This window comes from Hyperolius riggenbachi, chromosome 4, assembly GCF_040937935.1.
Source record: "Hyperolius riggenbachi isolate aHypRig1 chromosome 4, aHypRig1.pri, whole genome shotgun sequence".
In the NCBI taxonomy this organism is placed as follows: Eukaryota; Metazoa; Chordata; class Amphibia; order Anura; family Hyperoliidae; genus Hyperolius; species Hyperolius riggenbachi.
In genome coordinates, this window is record NC_090649.1 from 16,730,139 (window position 1) to 16,743,841 (window position 13,703).

Here is a 13,703-nt window from a genome sequence, read left to right on the forward strand (position 1 = left end):
TAGCTATATACTGGGCGCTGTACTAGCTATATACTGGGCGCTGTACTAGCTATATACTGGGCGCTGTACTAGCTATATACTGGGCACTGTACTAGCTATATACTGGGCGCTGTACTAGCTATATACTGGGTGCTGTACTAGCTATATACTGGGAGCTGTACTAGCTATATACTGGGCGCTGTACTAGCTATATACTGGGCGCTGTACTAGCTATATACTGGGCGCTGTACTAGCTATATACTGGGCGCTGTACTAGCTATAGTGGGGTAACTAAACTCCCTATACTATACATGAACCTTACAATTTCTAGGTTGTTAGATGTATGTTTAACAACATAGTTACTTTGACTTTAGGGGAGAGATCAAATTACAACTAGTGATTAGACACAAATGAGGGTGGATTAAACAAGCTAAACTCTCTAAATACATACAGGGTGTATTTATTTATGTTTTCCTTCTGTCCTGTGCATGAGTTCAGCTCCACTTTTATGTTTCTGAACAAGTAATTCAGTTGGTTAAAGGCCACTAAACCAATATAATATTTGGTACTCACAATGAGATTTTCTGGCAGATTTAGAACATATCCGTTTTGATTTCCGATTGATTTTTCCATAGAAATGAACGGAAAAACTATGGGAAATCAGATCAGACTTGTTGGAAATAATCAATCTGACAGTAAATCTGCCAGAAGATATCATTGTGTGTACCTAGCATAAGAATAATTAAAATACGTAATGTAATCAAATAGCCAATGGTAGTACCATTGGCTGTTTGACTACATTACATATTTTAATTGTTTTTATATTGGTTGGCTTAGCGGCCTTTACCGAACGTAATTGTTTTCAAACAATAATAGTAAGGCGTACTGCATTAAAGGCGGACAAGCCCATGAACGTGGCGATACGGTATATGGCCTACACTTACGTCTCTAGGCCCCGCATGTGACACTCGCCCAAGGCCCCGCATACTCTAAGGCCGCCTCTGTGGGAATCCAAAAAATTTTCAACCTCATACTCTGTCTGGCCCTCTACTACCACTGGGGGGGGGGGGGGAGAAATCCACATACACTGCTGGCTTCAATAAAGAGACATGCAATGATCTCCCACTTCTCATGCTGGCTGGGAGATCAATCACATAAGAGACATCATTGATCTTTTTGACCACCGGATAAGGCCCTATGAACCTGGGACCCAACTTGGTGGACAGTTGTCTGAGTGCCAAATGTCTCGTCGACACCCACACCATGTCTCCAGGAGCAAAGTGCCACTCAACAGACCGTCTCTTGTCGGCCTGTTTCTTCTGATTCTGAAAGGCTACTCCTAAATTTTTCTTCACCTGTCCCCAAAGCTCCTTTAAAACCTTCTGCCAATCTTCCAGGGCTGGGAAGGGAGAGGAACACACCGGCAATGGGGAAAATTTAGGAGACCTTCCTGATACAACCTGAAAAGGGGACAAGCCCGTTGAAGAGCTTTTCAGGTTGTTGTGTGAAAATTCTGCAAAGGGTAAAAACTTAACCCATTCTGTTTGCGCATCTGCCACATAGCATCTAAGAAATTGTTCCAGTGCCTGATTAACCCTTTCGGTCTGCCCGTTGGTCTGTGGGTGATACCCAGATGAAAAGGACAGGTTCATACCCAAACTACGGCAAAAAGCCCTCCAAAATTTCAATACAAATCGGACTCCTCTGTCAGAAACCACATCATCCGGGATTCCATGTAACCGGAAGATGTGTTGTACGAAGAGATCTGCTAACTCTTGAGCGGAAGGAAATCCTTTAAGAGGAACAAAATGGGCCATTTTGCTGAACCTGTCTACGATCACCCATATAACAGTCATACCCTCGGACCTGGGGAGCTTGCTAACAAAGTCCATGGACAGGTGGGTCAATGGTTCACTTGGCACTGGCAAGGATTGTAGGGTACCCACCGGAGCCTGGCGAGAAGGTTTGCTCCTGGCACACACAACACACTCGTCTCTGACAAATTATTTGCAATCCGAGGCCAATGAAGGCCACCAAACACACCTCGTGAGCAGATCCAGAGTGCGAGTGACCCCAGGGTGACCTGCGTTCTTATGGGCATGGAACAACTGCATGATCTGTAATCGGAATGGAAGTGGAACAAAGAGAACCCCTTCTGGTTTCCCTTCCGGGGTATCTAGTTGGTAGGTAGCTAATGTGACTGCCCAATCCTCCCAGGTCTCAATGGCCGCTAGCACCACCTTGCGAGGTAGAATGTTCTACCTCGCAAGTGCAGGCTGAGCTGTCTCAGGCTCGAAACATCTGGAGAGAGCATCTGCTTTGACGTTTTTAGAACCTGGAGTGTACGTGATGACAAATCTGAAACGCGAGAAAAATAAGGACCATCGGCCTGACGAGGAGTAAGCCTCTTGGCCCCCTCAATGTACTCCAAGTTCTTATGGTCAGTTTATACAATAATAGTGTGTTCAGCACCTTCCAGCCAATGACGCCATTCCTGGAAGGCTAGCTTGATGGCAAGGAGTTCCCTGTTGCCCACATCGTAGTTTCTCTCAGCAGGGGAAAACCTGCGTGAGAAATAGGCACAAGGATGTGTCTTGTCCTGCAGACCAGAGCGTTGAGACAACACAGCCCCTACCCTGATTTCCGAGGCATCTACCTCAACCATGAAGGGGAGAGTGACATCGACATGTCTCAGTATGGGTGCAGAGCAAAATAATTTCTTCAGGGTATCGAAGGCTGCCTGGGCCTCCGATGACCAATAATATGGGTCAGCCCCTTTCTTGGTAAGACTGGTAAGAGGGGCTACTACCGAAGAAAATCCCCTGATGAATCTCCGGTAGTAGTTGGCAAAAGCGAAGAATCTCTGAAGTGCCTTCAAGCCCACCGGTTGAGGCCACTCCAAGACAGCAGAGACCTTTTCTGGGTCCATAGATAGACCTGAAGTCGAAATAATATAAACCAGGAAAGGAATTTGAGTGACCTCAAAGACATTTCTCTAGTTTTGCATACAGTGAATTCTGTCTCAATTTCTCTAATACAAAACTTGACGTGTCTTCGATGCTCTCCCAGGTTTGGAGAGAAAATAATTTCTTCAGGGTATCGAAGGCTAAACTAAGACAAACTAAGACAAATTTTCCCAGTACTTCCCTGAAAACCTCGTTTATTAACTCCTGGAAGACGGCCAGGGCGTTACACAACCCGAAGGGCATAACTAGGTACTCGTAATGCCCGTCGGGCGTGTTGAAGGCCGTCTTCCACTCATCACCGTCCCTGATGCGTACCAGGTTGTATGCCCCATGTAAGTCCAATTTTGAAAAAATACTGGCATTGGTTATCTGAGCAAAAAGATCATCTATCAGAGGCAAAGGGTAGCGATTCTTTACGGTGATCTTGTTTAGACCTCTGTAATCAATACACGGTCTAAGACCACCGTCTTTCTTTTGTACAAAAAAGAATCCGGCCCGGCCGGTGATCTGGAAGGACGGATAAAACCTTTTGCCAGATTTTCTTTAATGTACACCCGCATGGCCAGCTTCTCTGGCTGTAACGAACGGTGGAGCACAGAGAGGATCTGATTACCGGTGATCTGCAGTATCACTGGGAATACAGATGTATACCAGATTATAAGTGATCTGCAGTATCACCGATAATCCGATATACCAGCTAACCTCTGTACACCTGAGTAGAGTGTAGTGTTTGGTGTAACAGTAACACTTAGAGGGCTGAGCCTCAGTGCAGCGAGGAGTGCTGCACTGCTTCCTTCCGAAGACCTGAACTCTCCAAGGCGGGAGGAGTCAGGCTGCGAGTAGTAAGTTTAGTCTGAGAGTGACACTCAGGAGGTAGTGTCACTAACAGGACGGGGAACCGCCTGCAATAATGAGGTTGGTTCTCGAGGTCAGACAAGCCAGGTCATAACACACGGACAGATAAAGTACAGATTCAGAAGGCAGAGGCGGAGTCTAGGTATAGGCAGAGTTCGGCAACAGGGTATCAGAAATATCGAGGTACAAGATCAAGAGGCAGAAGCAGAGTCTAAGGACGAGCCGGGGTTCGGCAACAGAGTATCAGAATGGCAAGGTACAAGATCAGAATACAGGAGAATGGTCAGGCAAGCAAAGGGTCATAACAGATAATCACAATCAGCTAGATTCTGTTGATAGTTTAAAGTACTAGTTTAAGTGTAGGATTACAGCTCCAGCTGGTCCCGGCACACTTAAGGATCTGACTACAGGTCTGAGTGCTCCCACGTATGTGTTCGCACGCCAGACAAAGAGCAAGTGAACAGCCAGCAGTATATATGCACAGGGACCTCCCAAGAACCTCCCTAATTGCTGGACCAATGAGAGTTGAAGAAAATGTCAGCTGACCCGCCTGGTCAGCTGACTCCCCTCTGGCTGTTATTTTTTTTAACAGTTTAGTTTTTATTGATTTTTGAAAAGCCTCTGCTCCTACATTGGGAATGTGGGCCAAGTCTATTAACTGCTCCTTACCTTTATACAAAACTACATATCTGAATAGAAGATGCCCAAAAAAATATTATAAAGTCTGGGGCATATGGGAATCCAGAATTATGGACCCCACGGACTCTGAATTTATCCCAATACTGTCATAATATTTTTTCTTTCTCCCTATCTTATAATAAATAGATAAGGCGGAGATGGAGGGGTCGGGGGCGAATCGAGGTTCGGGTGGTCATCTCTTTTCTTTTCTTTCTTCCTTCTTTCTTCCTCTCTCTTCCTCTTCTTTTCTCCACTCTTCTCTTTCTCATCTACAGGGTGGTTTATTGAATATTGATAACCCAATATGTGACACTACAAACTGTATTTATGCGTCTTTATTATTATTGCTTATCAAGAATGTTTGTACAAGAATCTCTCAGACTGATTGTCACATTATGGAAACCACAACTGTACTTTATTGTTCTATAAACACTGTGTTGTATTTTTCCTTTTCAAAAATCAATAAAAACTAAACTGTTAAAAAAAATAACAGCCAGAGGGGAGTCAGCTGACCAGGCGGGTCAGCTGACATTTTCTTCAACTCTCATTGGTCCAGCAATTAGGGAGGTTCTTGGGAGGTCCCTGTGCATATATACTGCTGGCTGTTCACTTGCTCTTTGTCTGGCGTGCGAACACATACGTGGGAGCACTCAGACCTGTAGTCAGATCCTTAAGTGTGCCGGGACCAGCTGGAGCTGTAATCCTACACTTAAACTAGTACTTTAAACTATCAACAGAATCTAGCTGATTGTGATTATCTGTTATGACCCTTTGCTTGCCTGACCATTCTCCTGTATTCTGATCTTGTACCTTGCCATTCTGATACTCTGTTGCCGAACCCCGGCTCGTCCTTAGACTCTGCTTCTGCCTCTTGATCTTGTACCTCGATATTTCTGATACCCTGTTGCCGAACTCTGCCTATACCTAGACTCCGCCTCTGCCTTCTGAATCTGTACTTTATCTGTCCGTGTGTTATGACCTGGCTTGTCTGACCTCGAGAACCAACCTCATTATTGCAGGCGGTTCCCCGTCCTGTTAGTGACACTACCTCCTGAGTGTCACTCTCAGACTAAACTTACTACTCGCAGCCTGACTCCTCCCGCCTTGGAGAGTTCAGGTCTTCGGAAGGAAGCAGTGCAGCACTCCTCGCTGCACTGAGGCTCAGCCCTCTAAGTGTTACTGTTACACCAAACACTACACTCTACTCAGGTGTACAGAGGTTAGCTGGTATATCGGATTATCGGTGATACTGCAGATCACTTATAATCTGGTATACATCTGTATTCCCAGTGATACTGCAGATCACCGGTAATCAGATCCTCTCTGTGCTCCACCGTTCGTTACAGCCAGAGAAGCTGGCCATGCGGGTGTACATTAAAGAAAATCTGGCAAAAGGTTTTATCCGTCCTTCCAGATCACCGGCCGGGCCGGATTCTTTTTTGTACAAAAGAAAGACGGTGGTCTTAGACCGTGTATTGATTACAGAGGTCTAAACAAGATCACCGTAAAGAATCGCTACCCTTTGCCTCTGATAGATGATCTTTTTGCTCAGATAACCAATGCCAGTATTTTTTCAAAATTGGACTTACATGGGGCATACAACCTGGTACGCATCAGGGACGGTGATGAGTGGAAGACGGCCTTCAACACGCCCGACGGGCATTACGAGTACCTAGTTATGCCCTTCGGGTTGTGTAACGCCCTGGCCGTCTTCCAGGAGTTAATAAACGAGGTTTTCAGGGAAGTACTGGGAAAATTTGTCTTAGTTTGTCTTAGTTTAGCCTTCGATACCCTGAAGAAATTATTTTCTCTCCAAACCTGGGAGAGCATCGAAGACACGTCAAGTTTTGTATTAGAGAAATTGAGACAGAATTCACTGTATGCAAAACTAGAGAAATGTCTTTGAGGTCACTCAAATTCCTTTCCTGGTTTATATTATTTCGACTTCAGGTCTATCTATGGACCCAGAAAAGGTCTCTGCTGTCTTGGAGTGGCCTCAACCGGTGGGCTTGAAGGCACTTCAGAGATTCTTCGCTTTTGCCAACTACTACCGGAGATTCATCAGGGGATTTTCTTCGGTAGTAGCCCCTCTTACCAGTCTTACCAAGAAAGGGGCTGACCCATATTATTGGTCATCGGAGGCCCAGGCAGCCTTCGATACCCTGAAGAAATTATTTTGCTCTGCACCCATACTGAGACATGTCGATGTCACTCTCCCCTTCATGGTTGAGGTAGATGCCTCGGAAATCAGGGTAGGGGCTGTGTTGTCTCAACGCTCTGGTCTGCAGGACAAGACACATCCTTGTGCCTATTTCTCACGCAGGTTTTCCCCTGCTGAGAGAAACTACGATGTGGGCAACAGGGAACTCCTTGCCATCAAGCTAGCCTTCCAGGAATGGCGTCATTGGCTGGAAGGTGCTGAACACACTATTATTGTATAAACTGACCATAAGAACTTGGAGTACATTGAGGGGGCCAAGAGGCTTACTCCTCGTCAGGCCGATGGTCCTTATTTTTCTCGCGTTTCAGATTTGTCATCACGTACACTCCAGGTTCTAAAAACGTCAAAGCAGATGCTCTCTCCAGATGTTTCGAGCCTGAGACAGCTCAGCCTGCACTTGCGAGGTAGAACATTCTACCTCGCAAGGTGGTGCTAGCGGCCATTGAGACCTGGGAGGATTGGGCAGTCACATTAGCTACCTACCAACTAGATACCCCGGAAGGGAAACCAGAAGGGGTTCTCTTTGTTCCACTTCCATTCCGATTACAGATCATGCAGTTGTTCCATGCCCATAAGAACGCAGGTCACCCTGGGGTCACTCGCACTCTGGATCTGCTCACGAGGTGTGTTTGGTGGCCTTCATTGGCCTCGGATTGCAAAGAATTTGTCAGAGACGAGTGTGTTGTGTGTGCCAGGAGCAAACCTTCTCGCCAGGCTCCGGTGGGTACCCTACAATCCTTGCCAGTGCCAAGTGAACCATTGACCCACCTGTCCATGGACTTTGTCAGCAAGCTCCCCAGGTCCGAGGGTATGACTGTTATATGGGTGATCGTAGACAGGTTCAGCAAAATGGCCCATTTTGTTCCTCTTAAAGGATTTCCTTCCGCTCAAGAGTTAGCAGATCTCTTCGTACAACACATCTTCCGGTTACATGGAATCCCGGATGATGTGGTTTCTGACAGAGGAGTCCGATTTGTATTGAAATTTTGGAGGGCTTTTTGCCGTAGTTTGGGTATGAACCTGTCCTTTTCATCTGGGTATCACCCACAGACCAACGGGCAGACCGAAAGGGTTAATCAGGCACTGGAACAATTTCTTAGATGCTATGTGGCAGATGCGCAAACAGAATGGGTTAAGTTTTTACCCTTTGCAGAATTTTCACACAACAACCTGAAAAGCTCTTCAACGGGCTTGTCCCCTTTTCAGGTTGTATCAGGAAGGTCTCCTAAATTTTCCCCATTGCCGGTGTGTTCCTCTCCCTTCCCAGCCCTGGAAGATTGGCAGAAGGTTTTAAAGGAGCTTTGGGGACAGGTGAAGAAAAATTTAGGAGTAGCCTTTCAGAATCAGAAGAAACAGGCCGACAAGAGACGGTCTGTTGAGTGGCACTTTGCTCCTGGAGACATGGTGTGGGTGTCGACGAGACATTTGGCACTCAGACAACTGTCCACCAAGTTGGGTCCCAGGTTCATAGGGCCTTATCCGGTGGTCAAAAAGATCAATGATGTCTCTTATGTGATTGATCTCCCAGCCAGCATGAGAAGTGGGAGATCATTGCATGTCTCTTTATTGAAGCCAGCAGTGTATGTGGATTTCTCCCCCCCCCCCAGTGGTAGTAGAGGGCCAGACAGAGTATGAGGTTGAAAATTTTTTGGATTCCCACAGAGGCGGCCTTAGAGTATGCGGGGCCTTGGGCGAGTGTCACATGCGGGGCCTAGAGACGTAAGTGTAGGCCATATACCGTATCGCCACGTTCATGGGCTTGTCCGCCTTTAATGCAGTACGCCTTACTATTATTGTTTGAAAACAATTACGTTCGGTAAAGGCCGCTAAGCCAACCAATATAAAAACAATTAAAATATGTAATGTAGTCAAACAGCCAATGGTACTACCATTGGCTATTTGATTACATTACGTATTTTAATTATTCTTATGCTAGGTACACACAATGATATCTTCTGGCAGATTTACTGTCAGATTGATTATTTCCAACAAGTCTGATCTGATTTCCCATAGTTTTTCCGTTCATTTCTATGGAAAAATCAATCGGAAATCAAAACGGATATGTTCTAAATCTGCCAGAAAATCTCATTGTGAGTACCAAATATTATATTGGTTTAGTGGCCTTTAACCAACTGAATTACTTGTTCAGAAACATAAAAGTGGAGCTGAACTCATGCACAGGACAGAAGGAAAACATAAATAAATACACCCTGTATGTATTTAGAGAGTTTAGCTTGTTTAATCCACCCTCATTTGTGTCTAATCACTAGTTGTAATTTGATCTCTCCCCTAAAGTCAAAGTAACTATGTTGTTAAACATACATCTAACAACCTGGAAATTGTAAGGTTCATGTATAGTATAGGGAGTTTAGTTACCCCACTATAGCTAGTACAGCGCCCAGTATATAGCTAGTACAGCGCCCAGTATATAGCTAGTACAGCGCCCAGTATATAGCTAGTACAGCGCCCAGTATATAGCTAGTACAGTGCCCAGTATATAGCTAGTACAGCGCCCAGTATATAGCTAGTACAGCGCCCAGTATATAGCTAGTACAGCGCCCAGTATATAGCTAGTACAGCGCCCAGTATATAGCTAGTACAGCTCCCAGTATATAGCTAGTACAGCGCCCAGTATATAGCTAGTACAGCGCCCAGTATATAGCTAGTACAGCGCCCAGTATATAGCTAGTACAGCACCCAGTATATAGCTAGTATAGTGCCCAGTATATAGCTAGTACAGTGCCCAGTATATAGCTAGTACAGTGCCTAGTATATAGCTAGTACAGTGCCTAGTATATAGCTAGTACAGTGCCTAGTATATAGCTACCAGTAGTATAGTGCCTAGTATATAGCTAGTATAGTGCCCAGTATATAGCCAGTATAGTGCCCAGTATATAGCTAGTATAGACAGTGCCCAGTATATAGCTAGTATAGTGCCCAGTATATAGCTAGTACAGTGCCTAGTATATAGCTAGTAGAGTGCCTAGTATATAGCTAGTACAGTGCCCAGTATATAGCTATTATAGTGCCCAGTATATAGCTAGTATAGTGCCCGGTATATAGCTAGTACAGTGCCCAGTATATAGCTAGTACAGTGTCCGGTATATAGCTAGTATAGTGCCCGGTATATAGCTAGTACAGTGCCCAGTATATAGCTAGTACAGTGCCCGGTATATAGCTAGTACAGTGCCTGGTATATAGCTAGTACAGTGCCTGGTATATAGCTATTATAGTACACAGTATATAGCTAGTATAGCGCCCAGTATATAGCTAGTACAGTGCCTAGTATATAGCTAGTACAGTGCCTAGTATATAGCTAGTACAGTGCCTAGTATATAGCTACCAGTAGTATAGTGCCTAGTATATAGCTAGTATCATAGTCCCCAACCGTCCCGTTTTCGTCGGGATTCTCCCGATTTTGGGGGGCTCTCCCGCTATCCCGGTAAGAGCCCCCCAAGTCCCGGGCGGCTGTCAGTATTGACAGCCGCCTGTAGCAGGAGGAGAGCAGCGCAGTGGAGGGAAAGCGGTGGGCAGCGGCGGAGAAGGGGGCCATCTCCCCCCTTTCTCTCACCTTAGGTGCTTTCTGTCACTCGCTGTCTCCTCCGATCTGTGTGCGGCTGACTGGCGGTGGCGCTTGGCAGCGGGCGGGACTTGCCTTCCGTGTCGCTCCAAGCGCCGGCCGGAAGTTCTGGTGCCGCAGCCGCTGCTCTGGTCTGGCCAGAGTAGTGGCAAATCATCCCGCGCCGGCGACGAGACCAGACGGAGGACACGGAAGGTAAGTTCCGCCCCTCTGCCAGCCACCGGACTTCATTCCGGAGGCTACATATACTGGCTACATATACTGGGGACATATACACCCTGGCTACATATACTGGGGACATATACACCCTGGCTACATATACTGGGCAAATATACACCCTGGCTACATATACTGGATACTGGGGAAATATACACCCTGGCTACATATACTGGGACATATACACCCTGGCTACATATACTGGGGACATATACACCCTGGCTACATATACTGGGGACATATACACCCTGGCTACATATACTGGGCAAATATACACCCTGGCTACATATACTGGGGACATATACACCCTGGCTTCATATACTGGGGACATATACACCCTGGCTACATATACTGGGGACATATACACCCTGGCTACATATACTGGGGACATATACACCCTGGCTACATATACTGGGGACATATACCCCTGGCTACATATACTGGGGACATATACCCCTGGCTACATATACTGGGGACATATACACCCTGGCTACATATACTGGGGACATATACACCCTGGCTACATATACTGGGGACATATACACCTGCCTACATATACTGGGGACATATACACCCTGGCTACATATACTGGGCAAATATACACCCTGGCTACATATACTGGGGACATATACACCCTGGCTACATATACTGGGACATATACACCCTGGCTACATATACTGGGGACATATACACCCTGGCTACATATACTGGGGACATATACACCCTGGCTACATATACTGGGCAAATATACACCCTGGCTACATATACTGGGGCCATATACACCCTGGCTACATATACTGGGACATATACACCCTGGCTACATATACTGGGGACATATACACCCTGGCTACATATACTGGGGACATATACACCCTGGCTACATATACTGGGCAAATATACACCCTGGCTACATATACTGGGCAAATATACACCCTGGCTACATATACTGGGGACATATACACCCTGGCTACATATACTGGGGACATATATACCCTGGCTACATATACTGGGGACATATACCCCTGGCTACATATACTGGGGACATATACCCCTGGCTACATATACTGGGGACATATACACCCTGGCTACATATACTGGGCAAATATACACCCTGGCTACATATACTGGGGACATATACACCCTGGCTACATATACTGGGCAAATATACACCCTGGCTACATATACTGGGCACATATATCCCTGGCTACATATACTGGGGACAACTGGCTGTCATTATGTGCATTTACTGGTGAAAAGCTGTCTCTTATTATGTGCATTTACTGCTGAAAAGCTGTCTCTTATTATGTGCATTTAGTGGTGAAAAGATGTCTCTTATGTGCATTTAGTGGTGAAAAGATGTCTCTTATGTGCATTTAGTGGTGAAAAGCTTTCTCTTATGTGCATTTAGTGGTGAAAAGCTTTCTCTTATGTGCATTTAGTGGTGAAAAGCTTTCTCTTATGTGCATTTATTGGTGAAAAGCTGTCTCTTATTATGTGCATTTAGTGGTGAAAAGCTTTCTCTTATGTGCATTTAGTGGTGAAAAGCTTTCTCTTATGTGCATTTAGTGGTGAAAAGCTGTCTCTTATTATGTGCATTTACTGGTGAAAAGCTGTCTCTCATGTGCATTTACTAGGGAAACACTGTCTCATTATGTGCATTTACTTCATATTTTTTTCATGTAACTACATTAGCTGGTACTACATTACAGTTAGCCCCACCCACGGGCAGGGTATATGAGGGATATATTTATTAAAAAATATAAGGGCATCAATATTAAAAAAAAAAAAATTCTTCAAAAAACTTTATAGTAGGCGTGACTTGGGGGTGTGGTTAGGGGTGTGTTGGGGGCTTGGTTAGGGGTGTGGCCTGTGTCCCGATTTCTAATTTTAAAATGTTGGGAGGTATGGCTAGTATAGTGCCCAGTATATAGCTAGTATAGTGCCCAGTATATAGCTAGTACAGTGCCTAGTATATAGCTAGTACAGTGCCTAGTATATAGCTAGTACAGTGCCTAGTATATAGCTAGTACAGTGCCCAGTATATAGCTATTATAGTGCCCAGTATATAGCTAGTACAGTGCCTAGTATATAGCTAGTACAGTGCCTAGTATATAGCTAGTACAGTGCCTAGTATATAGCTAGTACAGTGCCCAGTATATAGCTATTATAGTGCCCAGTATATAGCTAGTATAGTGGCCGGTATATAGCTAGTACAGTGCCCAGTATATAGCTAGTACAGTGCCCGGTATATAGCTAGTACAGTGCCTGGTATATAGCTAGTACAGTGCCTGGTATATAGCTATTATAGTGCCCAGTATATAGCTAGTATAGTGCCCGGTATATAGCTAGTACACTGCCCGGTATATAGCCAGTACAGTGCCTGGTATATAGCTATTATAGTGCCCAGTATATAGCTAGTATAGTGCCCGGTATATAGCTATTATAGTGCCCAGTATATAGCTAGTACAGTGCCTGGTATATAGCTAGTACAGTGCCCGGTATATAGCTAGTACAGTGCCCGGTATATAGCTAGTACAGTGCCCGGGATATAGCTAGTACAGTGCCCGGTATATAGCTAGTACAGTGCCTGGTATATAGCTAGTACAGTGCCTGGTATATAGCTAGTACAGTGCCCGGTATATAGCTAGTACAGTGCCCGGTATATAGCTAGTATAGTGCCCGGTATATAGCTAGTATAGTGCCCGGTATATAGCTAGTACAGTGCCTGGTATATAGCTAGTACAGTGCCTGGTATATAGCCAGTACAGTGCCCGGTATATAGCTATTATAGTACCCAGTATATAGCTAGTATAGTGCCCGGTATATAGCTAGTATAGTGCCCGGTATATAGCTAGTACAGTGCCCGGTATATAGCTAGTACAGTGCCCGGTATATAGCTAGTACAGTGCCCGGTATATAGCTAGTACAGTGCCTGGTATATAGCTAGTACAGTGCCCGGTATATAGCTAGTACAGTGCCCGGTATATAGCTAGTATAGTGCCCGGTATATAGCTAGTACAGTGCCCGGTATATAGCTAGTACAGTGCCTGGTATATAGCTAGTGCAGTGCCCGGTATATAGCTAGTACAGTGCCCGGTATATAGCTAGTACAGTGCCCGGTATATAGCTAGTACATTGCCTGGTATATAGCTAGTACAGTGCCCGGTATATAGCTATTATAGTGCCCGGTATATAGCTAGTATAGTGC

The 13,703-nt window shown here is 45.3% G+C and overlaps 1 protein-coding gene across 1 annotated transcript in view; it reads left to right on the forward strand.

Moving 5' to 3' along the window:
• Window positions 1–6,436: 6,436 nt before the first annotated feature.
• The window catches only part of LOC137504559 (vomeronasal type-2 receptor 26-like), a 176,281-nt gene continuing 169,014 nt past the window's right edge, over window positions 6,437–13,703 (forward strand). Inside the window, exons 1-2 of the mRNA XM_068233141.1 lie at window positions 6,437–6,893; window positions 7,967–8,103. Of these exons, the coding sequence (XP_068089242.1) occupies window positions 6,437–6,893; window positions 7,967–8,103 (594 nt within the window). The remainder of the gene's footprint in view (window positions 6,894–7,966; window positions 8,104–13,703) is intronic.